Source organism: Pyrus communis, chromosome 14, assembly GCF_963583255.1.
Source record: "Pyrus communis chromosome 14, drPyrComm1.1, whole genome shotgun sequence".
NCBI classification, from domain to species: Eukaryota; Viridiplantae; Streptophyta; class Magnoliopsida; order Rosales; family Rosaceae; genus Pyrus; species Pyrus communis.
Window position 1 is genome coordinate 24461046 of NC_084816.1, and position 23614 is coordinate 24484659.

At 37.3% G+C, this 23614-nt stretch overlaps 3 protein-coding genes across 5 annotated transcripts; 2 read left to right on the top strand and 1 right to left on the bottom strand.

Annotated features, from left to right (window-relative positions):
- Positions 1-605: 605 nt before the first annotated feature.
- LOC137716212 (homeobox protein LUMINIDEPENDENS-like) lies at positions 606-7277 on the bottom strand. Of its 2 annotated transcripts, none has more exons than XM_068455628.1 (13): positions 6889-7277; positions 6730-6757; positions 6392-6522; positions 5781-6130; positions 5602-5695; positions 5396-5489; positions 4887-5016; positions 4757-4811; positions 4630-4670; positions 4462-4550; positions 3776-4213; positions 1898-2472; positions 606-1722 (listed from the first exon to the last, which is right to left on the bottom strand). In XM_068455628.1, exons 1-13 carry the CDS (start codon positions 7051-7053, stop codon positions 973-975), a joined length of 2940 nt encoding a protein of 979 aa, XP_068311729.1. In that variant the 5' UTR covers positions 7054-7277; the 3' UTR covers positions 606-972. The 2 variants fall into 2 exon arrangements, with proteins under 2 accessions (XP_068311729.1, XP_068311728.1); XM_068455627.1 differs by having other exon boundaries at positions 6392-6537.
- A 1530-nt stretch (positions 7278-8807) lies between these two features.
- LOC137716042 (bifunctional protein FolD 2-like) lies at positions 8808-10837 on the top strand. The gene is made up of 5 exons (XM_068455436.1): positions 8808-9142; positions 9220-9403; positions 9629-9786; positions 9968-10180; positions 10597-10837. Exons 1-5 carry the CDS (start codon positions 9029-9031, stop codon positions 10825-10827), a joined length of 900 nt encoding a protein of 299 aa, XP_068311537.1. The 5' UTR covers positions 8808-9028; the 3' UTR covers positions 10828-10837.
- Positions 10838-16422: 5585 nt separating this feature from the next.
- LOC137714150 (ferritin-like catalase Nec2) lies at positions 16423-19358 on the top strand. 2 transcript variants are annotated; one of them, XM_068453428.1, is made up of 3 exons: positions 16423-17158; positions 17813-18038; positions 18887-19358. In XM_068453428.1, exons 1-3 carry the CDS (start codon positions 16797-16799, stop codon positions 19304-19306), a joined length of 1008 nt encoding a protein of 335 aa, XP_068309529.1. In that variant the 5' UTR covers positions 16423-16796; the 3' UTR covers positions 19307-19358. The 2 variants fall into 2 exon arrangements, with proteins under 2 accessions (XP_068309529.1, XP_068309531.1); XM_068453430.1 differs by having other exon boundaries at positions 17813-17897.
- Positions 19359-23614: the final 4256 nt, after the last annotated feature.

Below are 23614 nucleotides of genomic sequence, written 5' to 3' on the forward strand. Positions count from 1 at the left end.
ACATATATATATATATATAATACAATCACTATTTTGACGATTAGAATATAAGCGATTTGAATACTATAAACTATGCTAAAAGAAGACATAAGAGTAAGAAGAAGACCTTACGACCATCTCTAACCGAAAGGGCTTAATATAGCCAAGTCTAGAATTAAAGCCCTACAAAAAATTGTTTTTAAATGAAAAGTGTTAGACCATACTCATAAACCATCTCCAACCAAAGGGGCTAAACATAACCCTTTCAATAATAATTGGTTAATTTAGTTAAATTATTGTTAAATGTTTTCAAATCTAGTATTCGAATTTGAATCAATTATTACAACTAAGGGGTTGACTCCAAAAAAGGGCTACGAGAGGGCTTCATTTGGCTAACCTGATGCCCATTTGGTCAAATAATTGTCTGGTGTCCATACAATTATAGCACAATCATGGGTTAAAAATAATTTTTAATTAAATCAAATCATTTTTTTTGCATTTAACCTTTAGCCCAACTCTATTGGAGAACCTGAACAATCTTATATAAAAGTCAACATTTACGGTTTCTCTTTCTCTGGGCCAGAATGCCAAAGCCCTTGGCCCAAAACAATAATTCAATTCCGATAGTCAACAAATCCAATCCTTAAATTAAAGTATTAGGCCCAAGAATTTTTATATTTGTTTTTAGTACCGAGACAAAGGCTGCTCAAATGTTGGAATATTTTTTTCACCCTAATAAAATTAAAACTAATGATCAGTAGAGAGTCCTTTATGAGCATCCCAGATCAACAGTCACGATGGCTTTTACAAGCTCTCACTCGTTTCAATAATCCGGTCATCCCAAAACTGTGAGGCGCTCGAGTAAGGGTTTCTCATCCGTTCGAGTTGAGATTTCCGTGCCACGTCACCTGTCCGCCCCAAAACTTGATCCAATCAAAGGGAGAGAGACAGAACTAATGCGTTCTTAACACATCCACTCTGGATTATAGGACCTCAGCGTCCGCCGCGATTAGGCCATCTGTTTCCCTGCTGCCTATTATGGTCCCGGTATCCGGCAGGATTCCTTCCCTTCGACCTGTAATCCTGTCCCGGGTTTGTTCTGGGTTCTCTTCCGTACATATACCCGGGATTTCTACTCGGACTATTATCCGGACTCCACGATTGGAAATCTTGTTCGCCACCAACATGTTCATTTCCTTCCCAAGACGGACCTGGCAACAGGTGTGCCTGCAAATGCCCTCCATACGAAGCATTATACTGATTTGGGTTCTCTATGTAATGGTAATTTGAAGGCAAATCCTGCCTGGCTCTCCACGAATCGGATGGAGGGCCGGGTTTGCCCATCGGCTGTTTAGGCGTGTACATAGGAATGTGAGGTTCAGAAAAAGGGGATTGTTGTACTGGCTGCGGCTGTCTTTGTTGCCTTGCCGGAGTGGAAAACAAGGGCTGCTGCCGTTCTGCTACATTATAAGAGTTAGATAGGGGAGCTCGTTCGACATTGATCGTGCCTTCACCCCAAACCGGATGCACGGCCGTGTTTGATACGTTGTGGAAGTGCGTGTTCTTCATGGTTAAAGCCATCTCAGAGGCTGGTGATTGCATACGATGATAATCTGGTGAGTATGAAGGTACTGCCGGTTCGGAAGTTGATAGCCGTTGCGGCGGAATAATGTGATGAGCAGATGAAACCTGCGGCATCTGTTGGGGAAATGCATTTCTTCCAGCATCTCCCTTCCATCCACTCTGCGAAAAGCACAGAAAACCAAGCAGTTTAAACAGTGTATACAATGGAGGTTTAACTTTTATCTAAAATCTCATGGGAACGCAGTGCACAGTAAATTTTTATATTACTAGTAAAAAACTGCAACAGTGTATACAATGTCTGGCAAAACTTGCAAAATGAGCCAAAGTAACGCACCGTTCCAGGGTTGCTTGAAGGCGTCGGGGATGGAAGAGAAACTTCGACCCTCTCCGTTTTTCTACCTAAACCATTTACATTACCAGCAACACCAGCCCCACCAGACTTTATCATATCCAGCAATTTTACTGTGTCCTCGCTCGACAAGTTAGCAGCATCGCCAGAAGTCAAAGCAAACACCAGTTCTGGATTTTTTAGCAGTACGGCAAGCAGTTCTAGATCCGGTTCGGCTGCGCTAGCGTTATTAATTTGAGATAAGGCCGGAGGAAAGGAAGCGACATTGTTTGCTCCTTGTGAAGGAACGACCATTGTTTCTGCATTATATACTTCTGTGTTATGGGAAGCCTGTGTTTCAGTGGTATCAGCAACATCAGGCGGCTGTTCGATTGGTATTTCTGGTGTTAATGAATCATCATAATCCATTTCAATGTCCCATGGTTCCTTCGGGTTAGACAGTATCTCCTGAACTGTCCGGTAGATGGTTTCCTTCTCACGGCGGTTTCTGTTTCTCTGGACTTCAATTTCTTTGCAACATTCACCACCACCAACGCTCCACGAAGGATTGAGTTTTATTTCTGCAGAACGGAAAGACAACACATGAAAAAGGTTGATATCTGCAGAAAATGTTACCTTTAGCACTTACAGAAGCCATCAAGCAACCAAAAAACTATATTAAATAATAATGGACGAATTTAACATTGTCCGGAATTTCTGTTTTTGCTTCCTCTAAACAATGAACGTCCATTTATCTGTCAATGCCTTCGGAGCGAAGTCCATTAGGTATCATAGGATAAAACACGTCTCGTGCCTTCAGAGCCAAGTCCATTAGGTATCATAGGATAACATTGTCCGGAGTCTCATGCCCGTCAAAGGTAAGTCCCCCTCGTCCTTCTCAACATACATTCTTAGTGAATCATGTTACCAGAGTTTCAGTGCGAACTCACAGAACTGTCAATTACCGGGCACTGGCCGTATGGATTTGGACAGTAATCAGTCATTCATTTTTATCTTTTTCATGCTAATGAATTCAAAATTGATGAAATTTCCATTCACTCAGCCTGCTTGGTAGAATTTCCCACTTAAACTACAGAAAACATGTCGAGTGGACCTCATTCACATAGGAACCAATAAAATAATCATGACAAAGCTAAACTTTATTTAAATTTCTTACAAGAAAAAATGTAATAAAACTAATCTCGTATCACATTACTTCGGTAACGTGTGTGGCAAAATGGCCCCCAGAAATATCAAAATCCATAACGGTGATTGAATAGAGGAGAGAGCATGGAAAGGAAAACGAGGTACAATTCCTTTCTGTCAACAAAACAAACAATGACATTAATATGCTTAGAAAGTTAGAAACCTAAACTAAGCGAGCCATTTTTATCCGGCAGAGAAACACCCACTCAGGCACCAGTACACCCAGCTATTGTCACATATAAGAAGTTACATCCTCCAATCGTTTTCTCTATGCAGCACATTTAATCTACCGGACAATATTGATGCCTGGACTGTAACATTCCCTACCAAGACCAGGCGTCTAAGGAAAGAGCAACGCTCAACTGCTATAAGATTGAGCTAGAGCACCTGTTTAGTAAGCGAGAGGTCTTGAGTTCAACTCTTATGAGAGAACAAAAAAGACGAAAAATAGTTGGGCAAGGAAATTATTGATCAATGAGAAGCTATTAACTCTCCCACTATGATATATGTTGGAAATACTGAAGGCAAACTCCCAACAAACTGTATACAACTTGGGAGGATATCTTCTTTTTTTTCCTTTTCCCTTTTCCCTTTTCCATTAAGCCTACTGATTTCACATTTAAAATTACGAACAAAGAGTCAAAGGAACCAGAAAAGAGCCACTAAAAGCATAGGTACCTGGAGGCATCTTCCATGGGATCTGGATTCTTGGGCACTTCTCTAATATGGGCTCCTTCAAATCCAGACTCCGCTTTGGGGCAAGAGAAGTTTCGGGCTTATTAGGAATTTCCCTCTCTTTCAAAGGATTTGTCGCGGGTTTCTTGGGTTCCTCAATATTAGACCGAATTGGAACTTTGGGTACCACGGGCAAAATGCTTGCCTGAGAGATTGTAAGTTTGTCCACACCTTCAGTCTTCAATTCTTTATTTTCATGGGATGAACGAGATTTCCCATACTTGCTCTGCATAAATTGTGCTCGCATTTTTGCTTTTTGGATATCATCAGCAGACATTGGACGAGCCTGACTCACAGTTGTTGTTCTTGTGGCCGGTACACTTCTCCCAGCTGATTGGCCGGGCTGTTCCACCAACTGAACTTTTCTGCGCTCACGAAATTCTGCCACTAGCTAAGGAAATAGGCTTCTTCACTCTCATATGTTAAATCAACTTATACACAAAATATTCGTATAACCTTTTATAGGCCATCCACATAGAAACATAACAACACAGAAATAGAACTTATTATTGACAAAGGCTACTTTTCTTAACTAGTGATATAATTTTTTTTTTCAAACCAGTAGATGTTACTCAGGAATTCTAATATACCACTTGGGAGAAAATTGTAAAAACCTATATTAAGGATACGAGATGAAGATACACCCAAGATGTTCTTCTTATTTGACTCATCTGGTGATGCTGTCAATAACTTCAAGGGTTCTGAGGCCTCTAATTTCCTGAAAAAAATACATACAAGATTAACACCACAAACACTATCTTACGAAAATGTACGTCAGAAGAAGGAAACATTCTTACCTGTTTTCTGCACCTTCAAAAGGTGTTCCAAGGATGTCTTCCTGTACAACATGAAAGAACAATATGTAAAACTTATGCAACTTAAATCAATTTGAATGAATTTTTTATTAAATCACAATGCACTTACAGAAATATCCATATTTGACTTCCACGATTCTGAATCGCCCATAACTTCATCGATACTGCAAGAAAATCATAGATTATTAAAAACTGTTTACACAATTTTTCAGTGCATTGGCAATGAGAAATGTACTTGCCTCTGCTTCAGAATTACTAACTCTTCCGAATCACTAGACATTTTAATGCCATTTGGTTTCTTCATAGCTTGGCTTCTCGCTAATAGCTTGCTCCACCTTGATAGCAAAACTCTTGCCCTGTTCGATATGTCTGATCTTCAAATCAGATAAAATCAGATTCAAAAATTTCATGGTTTATAAAGGAAATGACAGATAAAGCACATATAAAAATTCTTATTATACAAAAGAATCTTGCCACGGACATAAAACTAAGATGAATGAGAAGAAAAATGTCATGGTGTATAATAAAATACAGCCGAAGCACCTATAGAATTGCTACTTCTACTAAACAAAGTTTAAATACATCAAAGAAATAGAATTATCAACACATATGGAGAGCCTTGATTTATTGAGCAAAAACAAGTTTAACCACACAGAGATGACACGAAAGAAGAACTTGAGAAAGACAAGGGAAGATAGAGAGAGGTGACAAAGAAAGCCCCAAAGAACTATCTGTAACAAATACACACCTGGTGTCCTGTAAAACCGCAGTCGATTAACACTTTGCAGTACGGCTGACATATGCAAAGGAAGAGCTTTATGAAGAGGCAAATGACAAAGAACCTGTGCAGCCGGTAATTATTCAAATTTTAAGCAACAATCATTAACTATGGAAGATAGATAATTGACAATATGATTCCATATTCGACAATATGGATTCCAGTCCAATAAATACCTTTAAGATAACAAGTAGAACACTTGTTTGTTCTTCGACAGCAGCTTGACTCAACCATGTTACTAAAATCATTACACCACCATTAGTTAAAAACCTGCACGTATACAAGTGGAAGTTTGGAACATGAAAAGAGACAAACTTCTTTGTACTATGAAACCTATAAAGTGATTTGTAAGTACCAACATAATACTGAAGAATTTTCTATCCGCATAATCCACTCCATCAGTTTCACTTGCCCAGAAAATGTTTCTTCTTTCCGCATCAAATTGAAAATATCTTCTACGAAACGTTTATCTAAGTCGTCTAATCCAGAAAGAGCATTATCTTGCGTTGAGCATGATGGTGCGTCGTCAACATTGGAGGGACCAACAGAGTTCAAGGGAACTGGATCACTTGGTATCAAAGAATCAGGGCTTGTTGAGACCCCATCGCGCAAATCTTCATGTTCACCGGATTTCAAGGCCTTTTCCCTTGACAACTGGACTAGTTTTCTGACTCTCGACCGTTGACTGTTAAAGAAATCACGAACCTGTCAATCAATGGAACTCATGTAAGAAGCAATTAAACTAATCACCACCTAAGAGCAACACTGAGAAGAAAATGTCATGTTGGGTATATATAATCAACCCTAAAATAGCCAGTAGTAAAGTGTAAGGGCCATATATCATTATCAGTTTGAACAACATTGGCGCTTGTGGGAAGGGTCATATGATGGCTTAAACTAAATGCATTACGAAAACATCTAAAGGAACAAGTAATTTGAGAAGGAAAGCTGAATGAAAGAAAGAACCTGTGTGACTGTAACGCCGAATACAGCACTGAGCTCCCGAGATTCCTTCTTACTAATCGTATCTTTAATCGAAAAAATAGATTGCATATACTTTATAGCCTTTGGATTTAACAAATCTCTAGGTCTTTTTCCTGCAATTGGACCATCTAGTTATTAGATAACAGATGATGGCCACATGAAACAAACACGAAAAAAGTATAAAAATTTGTGAATAGAAAACTATAGCATCCAGATGGGTATATAGCATCTCACATAATCAAACCAAATAAGCAAATTAAACAAGATTAAACATCAAATTAGCCATAATTAACAATAATAATCCAACTTCCAAGACTTACCAATCTTAATTGAAAGAGCACCAGCTGCCTGCGTATCACAAAACGAAAGCACAAAACATTAGAATTAGGGATTGCAATTTTCTTTCAAATTTTCCTCCAATTTCTCGGAAACCAAACACGCAGAACGCAAATTCAAATTCAAATTCGAAGACAACGCACCATTTCTTGGGAGAGAGGATTGACGCCGGTGAGTTTGCACTGGGTGCCGACGATTCTCTGGAGCTGATCGATCTGGCTGTGGAAAAGCTCCCTCTGCGAGTCCAAGAACTTCCCCAAGGACTCCGCAGATGTCCCAATCTCCATCTCCACCGAGGGATTCTCCATTGCCAACCTCCAAGCTCGAACTTCTGAAGCTAAATGCAGCACATGAAGAATTCGAATACAGCTATTAATCGCTGGGAGTGTGGGATAGAGTTAGGGTTAAGGCTTCGATAAGAGGGGAGAGAGAGGGAGGGGGGGAGAGAGAGAGAGGGACAGGGTAGAAGCGGAGTAGGAACGTAAAACCCAAAACGTCCACGTCGCACGAGCGCTTGTTGGTTGTCACAATTGGCGCGTGTATTTTTCGGGCCCAGTTCGTGGGTTCTGGGCTTAATTACTCTCAGGATTCGGTTAGTAATTGAATCGTGTTCAAGTTTGTCATCACCACTGCAAGTGAGACGAGAATGGTGTTTTTAGTGGCGGTCGGGTGAGTAACGATTAAGAATTTGTCTTTGAGGGGGGAACAACAGCTGAAAACAGCTGCTAATACTTCGTAGGTTGAGGAGCAAAAGGAGGAATCTGCTCGAGGAGAGGCTCGGATCTTATTAGTTAGTTGGTGTGAACTCGAACCGTCGACTTCCATTACATACTAAATTATTGCGTTTTCAGGCCCCGACTAATTTACCATTGAGGTCAACGATAGACAATGACTCCCCTTATCCTCTCCTCACCTCCCCCCACCCCCCAAAAAAAAAAAACACAGCTTACAATTTATTGTATTGTGCTCTTATATGTGCGTTCGTAGACTTGAAATCAACACGTTTAGGTAATTATAATAGTATCTCTTCCTATGAATTTGATTTCTCATGTGATGGTCAATTAGTCAGCTCAAAGTGAGTGAGTAACCTTACCAACTAACAAGAACCAGGACGATTCACGTTACTAATATGTGTAAAGCTTGAAAAGATCACGTATAAGGGAATGTTTAGTTGTAAGGAATGAATTTGTAATGAGTGAGTGTCATTCTCATTGTTGTTATAGCCTTAATTTACTAAAACTAAGGTAACAAGGGAATGAATAAAAAAGTGGATCGTACGTGGATTTTGGTTTGAAGTACCTGAAAATTTAAGGTATCTCGTTAACATAGAATGAGGTGTTTACTCCATACTTAAATCTTTCTAATCTCTAATTCTTCTTATTCTCATTTATTATCATACACATACCAGAGTTGTAAGTTGGACTGAAAATTCCAAATCAAACCGAAAATTTTCGTTTCGAATCCGAACATTTCCTATTCTGAAAAATTTCAAAAGATTTAGATGACAATTGAAATATACATAAAGCCATAAGCCTTAGCACATAAAGCCTATAAAATGTTCGGGTTTTATGTTCCAAAACTTGCTATGCTATTCTACCCCATTCTGGCTGAGGAAGAATTACGAGCCATAAAACAAAAAAATATGCTTGATTCTTTTTATTTAAATATATTCAATCAGGATTTTAATAAAATTTATGATATTTTGAAAAAAATTGAGAGATTTTGTAGTATTTTTTTTTTAAGCAGTGTTGAATTTCACTTTTCTTCTGAAAATTTGACAAATGCACAAATAAGGTGTTTTCAATTGAAATTTTAAAGAATTTTAATAAGTTTATAACTTTATAGATTTTAATGGTCTTTGAGCAAAGATTTATAAATACATTAAAATCTTTCAAAATACAACTGTACACCCTTATTTCTTTGGAAAAGGATTCTCGTTGGATTATTTTCTTAGAGAATCTATCGTGCGGTAATAAATTATTTTAAAATTTAAAATTAAATATAAATAATACCTAATAAAAACCGCACATTATAAGATGAACGGTAAGATGATGATCGGAAAAGGATCCTCTCTCGTCCTGCCACTATTTCCTCACAGCGATTTCCGGGGATTGCATCTGGGAATTTTCCTAGCTCTCTCGATTCTCCACCCGACGCCCTCTCTCTCCCCGATTAGGGGTTTCCAGGTTTGTTTTACTGGATTACAGTAACCCCTTGCGGTTCGAGGTCCGAGTCAGCCCAACCCATCCTTAATCTCATCGAGACCGAGCTAGTCGTTGATCAATGGCATCACAATCTGATCACAAGGCTGCGATAATCGATGGGAAAGCTATAGCTCAGACCATCCGAAATGAGATTGCGGAGGAAGTTCGTCATCTGTCCCAGAAATACGGCAAGGTTTGCTTTTGCTCTGGCTGGATTTTTGGCATTGTTTGGTGCATGAATCTTGACGATGCGATTGTGTGATTGTTTAGGTTCCGGGACTGGCAGTGGTGATAGTTGGGACCCGGAAGGACTCCCAAAGCTATGTGAGCATGAAGCGAAAGGCGTGCGCTGAAGTTGGGATCAAATCTGTGGACATTGACCTCCCGGAGAATGTGTCCCAAGACGACCTCATTGCCAAAGTTCACGAATTGAATGCTACTGCCGATGTACATGGTTAGTTGAATGAATGATAATTGCCCAGTTTTTAATTTTGAGTTGACAAATTATTCTGATGGAAGACAAAACCGAGCGAAATGGCGTTGTTGGATTCATACATCCGACCCCACTTAGCGGGATAAGGCTTGGTTGTTGTTGTTGTTGTTATAGTTGACAAATTATTTGGAAAATCTTTGATTTTGGTTAAATGGGTTTTGAAAGTAGGTTTGATTTTGTTGATAGGTATACTAGTTCAGCTCCCATTGCCAAACCATATTAATGAGGAGAAAGTGTTGAGTGAAATCAGCATCGAGAAGGATGTTGATGGCTTTCATCCTCTCAACATCGGCAAACTTGCAATGAAAGGCAGAGAACCTCTGTTCCTTCCTTGCACTCCCAAGGCAAGACTCGAGTTTGTATTCAAACGCAGATAGATGCTGACGCACACACATATATGTTTGGTTTGTTCAAGTATTCTGTCAAACGAGGAACCTTTATTGTCCAAGCAATATTTACATAAAATCGTGAAAGCCATTCATGTACAGGTTGTAGTTTTGTTTTGTAATGGTTTTTTTTCTGCAGGGATGTCTTGAACTTCTGTCGCGAAGTGGGATAAGCATAAAGGGGAAGAAAGCAGTGGTTGTTGGCAGAAGTAACATTGTTGGATTACCAGTTTCATTGCTTCTTTTGAAAGCAGATGCTACTGTTACTGTAGTCCATTCCCGCACACCTGATCCAGAGAGTTTCATTCGTGAAGCGGACATTATTATTGCTGCAGCAGGACAGGCAATGATGGTAGGCAATTCATAGATTATAGTTCCTTGGTATGCCATAACATCGTCTTATGACATGCAGGTGTTATCTTATCTCATATTGCTTGGCTTTCCAGTAAAAAATCTAGTACTTAGCTTCGTTCTAGTTAGAAGAATAGGACTAGTTTTTTGGTTCCATTCATCCCAAGTGAAGGAAAAAGGACATTCCATCGTTCACTTTGGAGTTGGAAGACAATGCATTAGAAATTTATAAGCTTTCACTAGGCTCTATCGTTGCATAAATGGAATAACAGGACATCTGCTGGTGCAGCTAGCATTGTGTCGGTTCTGTGCTTTCCTTGTCTCCGTTAGCTCCCGTGGCGATTATTGTTTATGTTTTAACACGATGAAATCTATTTACCATCAATTTTGTTAATCTATTTCCTTACTGAATTTCAGATCAAGGGTAGTTGGATAAAACCAGGTGCTGCTGTCATTGATGTCGGCACAAATGCTATAGACGATCCGAGTAGAAAGTCGGGCTACAGATTAGTTGGAGATGTAGATTTCCAGGAAGCATGTAAGGTAGCCGGATGGGTAACTCCTGTTCCTGGCGGCGTCGGACCAATGACGGTGGCAATGTTGCTCAAGAACACTTTGGATGGTGCTAAGCATGCTATTGCTCAATAAGGGCGCGGCACCCCCCGGCCCCGGCACACCCCCCCCCCCTCCCCCCTCGTCCTTTGATCCCTTCATAATAAGCTGCTGCTAATTCCAGAACAAAGTTTTGCAATAAATTTTGATTTTTATGCATGTAATTTAGAAATTTTACTTTTTATTTATAAGCCTTTGTAATTTCGCTCCCAGTTTTAACTGATCTTGATCCGTTTCATGCTATGTTTGTATGAAGAGTTAATGGGAGATATTATTCAGACGAGTAATACCAGGGAAATCAACTTTTTAAATGATATTTTGTAAACTATATGACGAGTTGATGATTGGATTATTATTTAAGTATTGATTAACGTGCTTATATTTTATTGGTGATACTAAAATAATTTGCAAATGTGGGCTGTGGCCTAAAAAATCTTACCTAGCATTATTGATATTTTCTAATAGAGATGGCGCATACATACAATGGTAGGACCTACCTTCATTAGGGTGTGTTAATTTGTGTGTCCAAATAGTTTAATTGATAGGCTTGACGTTTATTTACTTGTTAGTTTTTTTTTTTTTTTTTTAAACAAACAATATTATTTATATTAAGGGAAAGAGATACAACGATATTATCTATATTAAAGGAGAGATGATATGCTTAGCCTCACAATAGGCTAATAATAATATCGTTCAAATTCAATTTTGGTGAGAATCGAACCTAAGACATCTCACTTACAAGTGAAGATGAATATCATTAGATCATAATACTAAGTGACGATAACTTGTTAGCTTTGTGTTACATTGAAAGTCCAAAACCCAACAAGGGTTGATGAATTGATAAGGATAGTTCTCTTTGCTAGACTAACAAAGGGCTAAAAAATATCTAACAAATCTAATGAGATTATGTTAACTATTCTAAAAGCATTTACCCACCGACAGAATAACCCTTTTGCTGTCGACGATCTTCAAAGAACCCTTTTGCTGCCTTTTGAACATGTTTAACTATTCTAAGCATTAACCGACCGACAGAATAACCCGTTTAGCATCCGATTAGAAAGCTTTTCCTTAGTGTTATTCGTTTTCTTAATGAGATTATGTTATATTGATCAAGTTATTAATTACTTACCTGAAAAATCGTAGTTCAACCATTGAGATGGATGTGCGTCCAATCGGAGTTGTTTAACAACTCGTTGAACCTTGGAAGTCATCTTCTCATTTTGTGTTGTATACTCATTTCTCTCTTATCACATGATTAGTATGACGAAGAAATAAAGAACGAGAGTATAAAATATGTGGTAGGTAAGCTAATTCAATGTCCCGCTCAGTGGCTCAATTGTAGTAAAATTGATTAGACGGTTTTGATATAATTTGTTTTCCCCTCAATTATTGGTTAATCGACTGGTTCATCCAACCAAATCAAACCCATCATCTATCGAAAATAGAAAGCTTCTCTAAAGCATTTAATAAAATCTATCATGCTCACCACCATTTAGTGTGGTGTGGAGCAGAGACGAGAGTCGATAGAGGGAAAAGGGGGGAAAAAGGAAAAATTTCTAGGGTTAGGGTTCCACCCAATTTTTTCAATTAATGTTGCGTTTGGGTTCCATCTAACTGGAGCTAAGATAACTAATTCGCTAATTATGCGGTTGAAATTTCCTCTAAGTTACATGTGCAGTAAGAAATTAGGGAGTGAGGATGATTTGAGTGTTTGTTGTTTTGAGATTTCTGGAAGTAGCAATCATGATCGGTTCGAAATAGGTGATCTCTATCGTGTGAAAAATGGAAGATGGGGATATGCAGAGGCTGAAGACATTCCCAAGAAATCAATCATGGTTGGTGACATCGGCTTTTGATGGCTGCTGCATCCCCAGGACGGGTGCGCAAGGTAAGTTCCCTATCTAATTGGACTTATTACAGCAATGTTAATTATGGTGCTAAAGGGTTGCTATTACTTGTTTGGGTTTTCAATTTCTAGATCAAATTATGATTTCGTAAAGGTAATTATGAGGATTTACGTGTGTAATTGGATTGCTTTTATGAGACTCGAGGCTAAGCATGCTTGTCATGTTGGTTGTATTGGCTAATTTACTGTTTTGCTAATTATAATTTTTGAATCCTTTTTATCTCGATCATTTTGGTCATAGATGGTATGCCATTGAGTTCACTGATGAGGAGGAGTTGGAGTTTGCTTTGGATAATAGGCCTTGGTATGTTAAAGGGCAAATTTTTCATATGGAAAGGTGGAATATCCATTTTTGGGACATTGACTTTATCTCCAACCTAAGAGTTTGGTTAAGGATTCCAAGGGTATCAGTTCAATATAGGGATGCTGAGATTTTGGAAGTCATTACTCAGCCTATGGGAAATTTTATTAGAGTGGATGAGACCACCCTGTCTGGTCTGAATGGTTTGTTTGTGAGAGTTTTGCTTGAAGTGGATCTTAGGCTGCCACTTAAGAGGATTTTGGTGGTGAATGATGATGAGGAGTGTCATTTGCTGTTGAGCTATGAGAAATTCTTTGAAGTTTGTTTCTACTATGGAAGGAAGCGCTCTAAGAGGCACTTGTGCCCTGCAGATTATGATAATAATGGTTGTCTACTAGTTGATAGGATCTTTGAGGATGAGCCTTTGATTTGCCCAGCTGATTTTCCAGTTAGTGAGGAGACTAAGAATGAGTTACAGGATGGGGTTATGCTATTATTCCCTCAACCCACTCTAGTTGATGAGTTTAGCTCTGCGGAAGGGGATGTTCAAGCTCGTGGTGACAACACTCAGGAGCATCATGTGGAGGATGATGGGTGGACTGTGGTGCCTGTGAGGTGGGCTAGAAACAACAATAAGGGTAATAGAATTTGGGTTTCGAGGGCTGATTTGGTGTCTAAATGGTGCCCGATGGCTGATGGGGGTTTGGGTATTGGGAAAAGTGAACATTTTAATAATGCTTGTTTAGCAAAACTTGGATGGAAAATCCTAACGGATAACCAAAATTGGTGGGTACAGAATGTGAAGAATAAATACTTAAAGAGAAAGGACTTCCTTAATACTAAAGTCAGGCAACACCACTCCTGTGCCTGGAAAGGTATCCTTAAGTCTAGAGATATTATTAAAATAAGGCATAGGTGGGTTGGGGGAAATGGAGAGAGCATCCTCTTCTGGACCCATAACTAGATTTTTCTTTTTCCTTTTTCCAACTTTATCTCACCTAGTCTTGTTAATGATATTGATCTAAACTTAAAGGTGAGTCATTTCATTAATAATGGACAATGGGATAGAGATCAGCTGAAATTGTTAGTTGATGAGGACATTGTGAATAAAATTTGCAGTATCTCACTCCCATTAACTCCCCAATGCGATATGTATTGCTGGGGACCTAATGCGAATGGTAAGTTTTCAGTCAGATCAACGACTTGGATACAAAATAGTGATAATAATAATAATAATGTAAGTGAACTTCTCAAGAAAATGTGGAGCCTTAAACTCCCTCATAAAGTCAATTTTTAGTTGGCTGCTCATAATTAGAAGGCTTCATACAGGAGACAGATTATCCAGATTTGTCAATAACATCCTGTACACTTGTCCTATATGCAATTCAGAGGATGATAATAAATCTCACTTATTTTTGAGTTGTAATTTTACGAAGCCAGTTTGGAATTGTCAATCTATCTCTAATAACATAAGATTAAATCAATCTTTTCCTTTTAATGATTGGCTCAATGAACTGACTGTTAAGATTGATGCAGGTTTGTGTGATCTTAGTAAAGTGTTATTAGTCTGTTGGCAGATTTGGAATGAGAGGAATATGGTGGTTTTCCAAAATAAAATTTCAAACCCTACATGGATCGTTAAGTCTGCCCTCAATCTTGGGAGGGGTTCATTGATGCCGATGGTGTAATTCCTATGCTGTATAATGGTAGCAGGTTCCCCCAGCCTTATTCTTTCCGGTGGTCCCCTCTGACGGTGGGTTTTGTTAAACTTAACTTCGATGGCTTTGTGGTGAATCAAGGTGTGGCTGCTAGTAGGGGTGGGTTCAAAAAACCGAAAACCGAAAAAAACCGAAAACCGAACCGGACCGAAGCCGAAAAAAACCGAACCGAAAAAAAAACCGAACCGAAATTGTCAAACCGAACCGAACCGAATCTGACCAGTTCGGTTTCGGTTTTTGAGGCTCGGAAACCGAACCGAACCGATATATATATATAATTTTTTTGAATATTTATAAATAGTTTAGTCATACAATCATAACAAAACAGAACCTGTTGCCAAGTTGGTTTCAGTGAAACTTTACAAGCATGGAGGCATGGGTTCGAACCCTCATGCCTCCAGGATTTGTGAGAATATTTTTAATTTTTTAATCTTTTTAACAAAACCATTAACTATAACCCTAACCCTCCTCCTTATTTTTCATTCCGTGAACTTTCATATTTCCTTTTTTTTTTTTTAATAATTTTGGAGGGAGAAAAAAAAAAAAAAAAAAAACCGAAAAAAACCGAAACCGAACCGAGAAAAACCGAATCGAAAAAAAACCGAACCGAAAAAAACCGAAAAAAAATTGAACCGAACCGAACCGAACCGAAATTTCGGTTCGGTTTCGGTTTTGAGAAAAAACCGAACCGATTAGAGCCGAACCCAGCCCTAGCTGCTAGGTTTGTGATTAGAAATGAAAAAAAAAGAGCCTATTGTTGCCGGAATTAGATTTATTGGTCAAGATACTATTTTCGGTTGCAGAATGCGTGGCATTGCGGGATGGCCTATGGTTGGCTAAGGCCAAATGCTTGACTCGTATTGTGGTGGAGGGTGATTCAAAACTAGTGATTGAGTCTATCAGTGGAGCCTATAACCCCCTTTGGAGATTGAAGACCATCCTAGAGGATATTCGTTGGTTTGCGGGGTCATTTGAGGAGATTTGCTGGAAGCATGTCCTTAGGGAAGCAAATTTTCTAGCGGATGCTATAACTAGAGTGGGTTATTCGGTCTCTGATTTTCATGTTTGGGATAAAACTCTTCATTTGGAAGCCCATTAGGCTTTCCTCTTTGATTGTATCCAAATAGGTTGCCCTTGGGGCTTTTCTCTTTAATCCAGTCATTTTTCTATCCAAAAAAAAAAAAAAGCTTCTTTAAATTATGTCATACTCTAAAATGGTTTAGGTTTTGTGTGGAATGTGTTTTTAGAGACAATGTTTTTAAGTTTCAAAGCACTTGAAGTGTTTTTTCATGATTCATTTGCATTTTTACTAAATATTGGTTCCAAAACATTCTTACCAAAAATGTTTTTAGTCATTTTAGAAACGCTTCCAAATGAGCCCTAGTTGCTTGAGAGTTATAACAATAGAGTTACAAATATATTGAATATGTAAAAGTTGTTTGGATCATAGTAGTTGAAATGTAAGTTATACAAACAATATTTTACACTACTCATCTATTGTGAGGCTAAGCTCACTTTCTCCCCTTAGTGTAGATTATATCGTTTGTTAAAAAAAAAAAAAAAAAAATACAATATTTTACACTAAATTCATATAAAATATGGAGAGGAGAATTTGAATTTGAGTGAGGAAGGAGCAAAATGCTCTAGTTAACTTGATTAAGCCCAAGTTTACAACGAATAAAAGCTTGTTTGGAAGTGCTTTTAAAATGGCTGAAAGTACTTTTGGTAAAAATGTTTTTAGAACCAATCCTTAGTACAAATGTTTTTGGAATCAATCCTTAATACAAATGCAAGCAATTGGTGCTCTTGCAGAAAGCACTTCATGTGCTTTTGAAATCTAACAACATTTTCTCTAAAATTGTTATCAGTCATTTTAAAAACAGTTTCACATAAGCATTTCACTATAACCAGTTACTTGTATAAATTGAACACATCTTTTCCCAACTGGGGTTTTGCGTCCCAAGTATAAGATTTGATTTATTGTTACCCACAAATTCCAATTTTCTTCCCCATTAGATTTGTATTTGCTATATATACACAAGGATGGAAATGCTGGTAGTTCACAGTTCATATCATATGCATGAAAGCAATGCATATGGCGACTTCTTCAATATCTTATTTCACTACTGCCCTTGTTCTTCTTCTTGCACTGGAATATCTCGGCCTTGATCAGCTGGTCATCGGTAGTACTACTAGTTGTGCTCGGAATCGCTGCAGACCCGTTAGAGCCAACGACACTGACCTAATACAGTTTGCTCTCAACTTGGAATACTTGGAGACTGAGCTTTTTCTGAATGCTGCTCTAGGCAGAGGGCTCGATTATATCAACCCCAATTTAACGCTAGGCGGTCCGCCTCCTATCGGGGCTCAGAAGGCGAATCTCGATCCTCTTGTTCGTTCTATCATCGAAGAATTTGGTTACCAAGAAGTTGGTCATGTCAGGTATGCGCTCATCTTTATGCAAATCAACAAAGTTCTCTGTGCAAGATAGTGAGTCTTTTGTTAAAGAATGTACGTACATGTTTTGAGAATTGTTCTTCATCATGCATCAAATATCATCTACAGATTTAATCTATAAATTCCTTTTGTATATTTCCATCAACTTCCTCGATTATTATTCTGGTCGAAGGTGGGTTACTTAAAAGACCCGTTTGATAATCATCTTAGTTCTCATCGTTTTCCAAAAACTGAAAAATAAAAACAGTTCATTTTTCAAAGAGATAATTAGAGCAATAGTCCCGAAACTTTAGCTGAATTGAAGTTTTGGTCCTGAACTTTAGTTGAATTGGAGCTTTGGTCCTTAAACTTGTTATAATGTGGAGCAATGATCTTTTTGATCCACATTATAATAAGTTCATGGATCAATACTCATAAATTTTTAATTCAGGGACCAAAGTCCAATTGGACCAAAGTTCAGAAACTATTGAATCTATTTTCTCTTTTTCAAAACCAAAATAAAGTCAAATTTTAAAACCCACATAAGTAAAGCTGAAACCGTTTACCAAATAAGTTTTTACTTTTCAGTTTTATAAAAAAATCTAAAAAGTGTTATCAAACGACTCATAACCTACTTTGTTAACTAATGTGAATTTGCAGAGCAATAATTACCAGATTAGGAGGATTTCCAAGGCCTCAGTTGGACCTGAGCCGTGAGAATTTCGCCCGACTAATGGATGCAGCGGTGGGTTACCCGTTGAACCCTCCATTTAACATCCATGCAAGTTCAATCAATTTTCTCTTAGGATCTTATTGCATCCCTCATGTGGGACTAAATGGTTATGTTGGCACCATTCCAAACCTCACAAGGCCTAATAACCGCAGAGTAAGTATAATTAATTATTAATTAGCATATGGTCACACATAAAGTGTGGGAAATTTTTATTTTTGTTTTTGAAGTAGAAGGAGAAAGGAAGAGAGTGAGAGAGAATGTGGAAGTGGGATAGAACTCTATTTTTTTTAGGGTAAAGTACAAAAAACTACCTTAACTATTGAGATCACGACAGTTTCATACCTCATCTTTTAAAATTGACAATGCCATACCGCATCTTATGAATTTGTGACAATGTCATACCTCCGTCAATTTTTCTGTTAGTGTTTATTATTGTTTTTAATTGGAGATATGTTAGACTCACATGTAGGTGAGGCTTTGAAGAAAAAAAACAAAATTTTGGTTGTGTAAAATTATATTTCTACCCATATTTCTTATTCATGTTCAGCTTTAATTAAAGAGTTAAACTTGTAGTTTCATAAGGTTTTGATTGACAATGAATGTTTTATTAATATGTAGTTTAGATTACATTTATGCCCATATTTCTTATTCGTGTTTAAGTAGAGGATTAAACTGGCAGTTTCATAGGATTTTGGTTAACAATGAATGTTTTATCAATATGTAGTTTAAATTAACAACCTTGACCTAGATTAATTAGTATTTTTTTTTGTACGAGACGTCCATCCTTTGTTCAAAAAAATTGTCTATATTATACTGATACCACCTCAAAACATTTTGATATTGACACGTTAAATGTCAATATTATTGACATTGCATAATGAAGAACGAAACCATGTCCGGAAAAGAATTCTCATTAATAATTAGTATAAACCAACTATATTTAAACATCTATTTGAGTAATGAGTACTAACAATGATTCTTATATTCATATTATGATGTAGTTGGTTGCATCACTTATGGGGGTTGAGGCTGGACAAGATGCAGTGATTCGGACGTTACTGTATAAGTTCGCTTTTTTGAAGGTGTATCCGTACGAGCTCACGGTGGCTGATTTCACAAACCACATTTCCTGGCTGAGGAACGAGCTGGGGAGGTGTGGCGACAAAGATGAAGGAATCGTAGTACCCGAGACGTTAGGGGCGGAGAACCGGACGTGGAGTAACGTCCTTTCGGCGGATTGGGAGTCACTGACGTATGCAAGGACGCAGTCGGAGATCTTGAGGATTGTGTATGCAACTGGTAATGAGTCCTGGCCCGGAGGATTTTTTCCCAGAGGTGCAAATGGCAACATTGCCATGCGTTTCCTTAAAAACAATATTATTGCAGATCAGAATAATTTACAAGAGGCAACTAAGCACTGATTGCCTTCTAGCTGCTTGCTAGCTTATAAGTTGATAACTAAGACTGACACACACACACCTACTTACATATATATACTTACATTCAAAATTCCAATAATGATGTATGACTTATTAGCTGGCTCTGAATATATCTTAATGATTATGATATTTGATTAATGATGTTCTCATCATTTTCTATTTTGACATGTATATGTAGTATCCAAAATTTAGTTGGCCTACGGGCATCTCTAGTCATTTCAATTTGCGGTTTTGGTAGGATCGGGGGATACGCATTTTTTATGGCTTACTTCGTAATGTCTTTGGACGATTCAGCCGTCTATTTTATATGTCTTCCCTCATATAACATCTCTATCAAAAATCATTCAAATTCTAAGTTATATGACCGTTGGATTAAATTCAGTATTTCTTTGCAGAACCGTATTCATCCATTTTTTTTCACTAGAAATGAATATCTTAATGTACTTGTCTAATTTTTTGTACGAATGATCTATGAATGATAAATTAAAATATAGACGTTTCGAATCCTTTAAAAAAGTTAAAGAATGAGAGCTACAAAAACGTGTTGTGCATCCCCAAATTCTAACCCTCGAGTTATATATAAACTCGGCTTTGAATTATGCCTAAATTTGGTGACATGAGCTGTTTTTAGTTATGCGGTTTGGCTTTGAATTATTTTTTCCCTTTTGGGATAATTACCTTTATTGTTAGTATATTTGGTGTCTTGCCGACGTCTCATACAATATAGTTGAGATTAGTATTATTTTCTCCAAAGATAAAATAAAATAATTTATTCATGATCACCTTACAAAGATCAGTACAATCCAAGTCATGCAGCTTCATTAGCTCTACCAAATTAAATCAATCAAGTACAAAGTCGTTTCCTCTAATCAACACGTTAGTTAATACCATCCCAATTTGTGCTTATGGAGATAAGTCATAAGGCTTTGTAACGTCTCTTTTGTTGTGTTCAGATGAAATTAGTGCATATATAGACAACACTTACGACTCTGAATTTGTTGTTCAACACAAAAAGAGGGCAGTACTCAAGCTGTCACACATGTTTGTTCACAACGACTTACATAGTCGTTGCGAATAACATTCCGCTACCTGTCAGGCACAATAATCCTGACAATTTGACAGGCTATTGATTGTTAAGTTTGTATATATTCACATCTTTATATTATCTTATGTGTCATCTTATCCTATGTATTGTACATTTTAGAGCATATCCACCCAAGGTACACCATCACCCAAGAGGGTGGAGGGACCATAGGACCACTTAAATCCTAGGCCCACCCTGCTTTTGTTTATAAAAAAAAAAAAAAATTAGCACTACTTTTTTTTTTTTTTTTTTTTTAGCACTTTTCCATGACTTTTTCACTTAAGTCATTCCAATTTCCTAGACAAAAGATCCGGTCCTCTTTAAATATTTTAAAGGTATTTATGTAATCTAGTCTAACCCTAAAGCCTATCTATTCCAACTTCCAACACTTGTATTCCTTTTCCCAATACTAAAAATTATTATTTTATTATTCTCCAAGTTTCTGACCGACTGCAATATGTCAGTTTGAATTATGATTGATATATCTGTATTACTTTTCGATTAGTCTTCAATTTTCATATTTCTCAAAGGTATGAACTTCGAATCTCCAAAGTTGTCATTTTCAATTTTTTTTGCAATTTGCTAATTCATATATGTTTTCATCTACAATTCTAAATTAATTTAACAAATAATATTTCTTTTGCAGATTAAAGAACTCCATTTATCCATCAAAGAAAAGACATTGAAGTTTAATTAATTGGTCAACAACCCAAAGTATGTATTTTACTCTCAATTCCTCTTACAATTTTTTGTTTATAAATTATGATTAAATTGATGTCTTGCAATTTCTCTAACTATTGCCTAATTTGTTTTAGTTTGTAAAATTAGCATATATATACTATGCAAGTTTCAAAATATGAAAACTCGTCGAGGACAATTATTTTAATTAGGAAGTCAAAAGTCACTAAAAATTGGACCTATTTCAAAATGTAGTCTATAAAATTGGACCTATTTCAAATTTTCTCTTTTAATTATTGGTAATATTATCAATGCTATGTTATTTTGAATTTTGGTTACTTTTCATGTATATACTATGATGTTTTGATTAACACTTTTGTAACTACTATGAATTTAATTTTTTTTTAATATTTACGAGAAGCACCACCTAATCCGAAATCCAAACCCCGACATCCACCCATCCACTCCCGTTACTCTTTATCCTTTCATCGTCGCTCAAACCCCAATTCCTCTCTATCTCTCTCTGAACAACCTCGTATTCTCTTCAATCTAGATCCGGATGGAAGTCCATCACTAATCTCAATCTTGACTTTCCCCGAACCTCTAGACAATGTTGCTTAATTTATGGGACTAATCGAATCTGGCAAACAATTTTGGTCTGACTCCCAAGTCATCGAGAAACGAAGGACCATCCGATCCCTAACCTCTTCATCTACCACAAGGTCCCAGCCCACCCCAAGTAAAAGAGCTGACTTCATCTCTAACCGTGAAACGACATATGTCACGCCCCGGACCAGGATCGATGGCAGAAAATATAAAAATAAAGGGGAGAGTTAAGTGGAAGGTAGTGGGAAGGGAAAGTAAGGAAGAATATTATATTGGTTGAGTGGATAGGTTAGGGAGCGTGTGTGGTTCGGCTGAAAATGGGGAAAAGGGAGGGGAGGAATACAAGATGATTGATTTGTTTAGTGTGGTAGGCACTAGAGTACGATTCTTTCTTCTCTTTTTTTTTTACCTCTCATTTTCTGTCCTTCTATTTTTTTTTTCCCTTTCATTTTCTCTCCTCCTATTTAAACGTTCACAGTTAAGCCACATCAACATCTTATATTAATTTTTTTTATAGAAAGAGAAAGACAAAATAAAGAATGTGAAAAGAGGGGATAGAAAGATGATGGGAGAGAATCCTAGTTCGTAGGCACTGGTTCTTGAAGTTGAAATGGATCCAACTTTCATAATTTGAAAAAAAAAAAAAAAAAAAAAAAAAAAAGGGGTTCTCACAATCTACCCTCAAAAAAATTTCATCCTCGAAATTTACTAAACCTTACTCCGAAAGTCTACACTTCAAAATTCTATGTCACCAGCTCAAAACAATTCAACCTATCTAACTAGCTCCACAACAACTCCCAAGGGTATCTAATCCCCGGAGCTATGATACCATTTTGCCACGCACCGAGCATAGGGTCCCATCGATCCTCGGTCCGGGGTGTGACAATATATTTACATTAAGAGTAGGATAATAAATTGGTATTGAACTATCTATTCATAGAATTCTAACATAAGGACGTCTCTCACTTACAATTAGAAAAAAAAAAAAAAAAAATTCACTAAGTGGAAATATTAGAATATTATGTTGAGTTTTTGAAATGATCAATAGCTTATAAATAACCTACCTTGGTCGAGAACTTTAAGAGCAACTCCAGCGTGTGAAACCTTCCACCAGGCAATACACTATGCTATCCACCTGGTGAACAGTAATCACCTTTTGCATCTCCACCGTTGCACTTTAATAGCCTTGGCAATAGGCAATAAAATATTAGTAATTTTTTATTTATAAAATAATACAAAATAATTTTAATTGTAATTTCGGATAAGATTTTTAATCGTTCTCGTTGCGTCACGTGTCATTATCTGAAGTATTATTAAATAATACAAAATAATTTTATTTGTAATTTCGGATAAGATTTTTAATCGTGGTATAAGGTAGATGATAATGAGAAGGTATTTATAGAAAAGTAAAAACAATTTTTTAAAAAAATTTTCAGATTTTTTTTCCTTTCGGATTTTTTTTTATATTTTTATTCAACTAATTAATCTCTGCCATTGGATATAAAAAAAATTTGAATTCCAACACTCCAGATTGTGCCACGTGTCACAATGGTAACTTTTCTTAATTTTAAAACTATATTTTCTTTTATTTATTTATTTATAAAGCCTATTTAATATCGACCGTTGATCTCAGATCGAACGGTTGATATTAAATAAGCTTTGTTTTATTTTTATTACTGTTGAGATCGAACGGTCCAAGTTAAAGAGCCGTTCAGATCGAACGCACCACAGGAAGCCACGTGGCTTCCCAACGGTAACTAAGGCCGACTGCTCTACGAGCCCCTGTGGTCTGAAACTTGTCTGCTGACGCGCCCCCACGCGCAGGTGAGGCGCACGCGCCTGACAGAAAAAAAAATTAAAAAAGGGACTGACGTCAGCTCTGCGTCAGGTCCACCTCGGGCTCGCGGGCTGGCGATTCCTCA

Bases quoted from the DNA above. Each gene is read 5' to 3' on its own strand.
- LOC137716212 (XM_068455627.1), bottom strand. From the start codon at position 7,053: ATGGAGAATCCCTCGGTGGAGATGGAGATTGGGACATCTGCGGAGTCC. The intron at 5,490-5,601 runs GTATTTATTGGA...CCGGCTGCACAG, and splicing joins TTCTACTTGTTATCTTAAAG to GTTCTTTGTCATTTGCCTCT. The intron at 4,812-4,886 runs GCAAGTACATTT...ATTTTCTTGCAG, and splicing joins TTAGTAATTCTGAAGCAGAG to TATCGATGAAGTTATGGGCG.
- LOC137714150 (XM_068453428.1), top strand. From the start codon at position 16,797: ATGAAAGCAATGCATATGGCGACTTCTTCAATATCTTATTTCACTACT. The intron at 17,159-17,812 runs GTATGCGCTCAT...GTGAATTTGCAG, and splicing joins CAAGAAGTTGGTCATGTCAG to AGCAATAATTACCAGATTAG. The intron at 18,039-18,886 runs GTAAGTATAATT...ATTATGATGTAG, and splicing joins CAAGGCCTAATAACCGCAGA to TTGGTTGCATCACTTATGGG.
- LOC137716042 (XM_068455436.1), top strand. From the start codon at position 9,029: ATGGCATCACAATCTGATCACAAGGCTGCGATAATCGATGGGAAAGCT. The intron at 9,143-9,219 runs GTTTGCTTTTGC...GTGATTGTTTAG, and splicing joins TGTCCCAGAAATACGGCAAG to GTTCCGGGACTGGCAGTGGT. The intron at 9,787-9,967 runs GCAAGACTCGAG...TTTTTTCTGCAG, and splicing joins TCCTTCCTTGCACTCCCAAG to GGATGTCTTGAACTTCTGTC.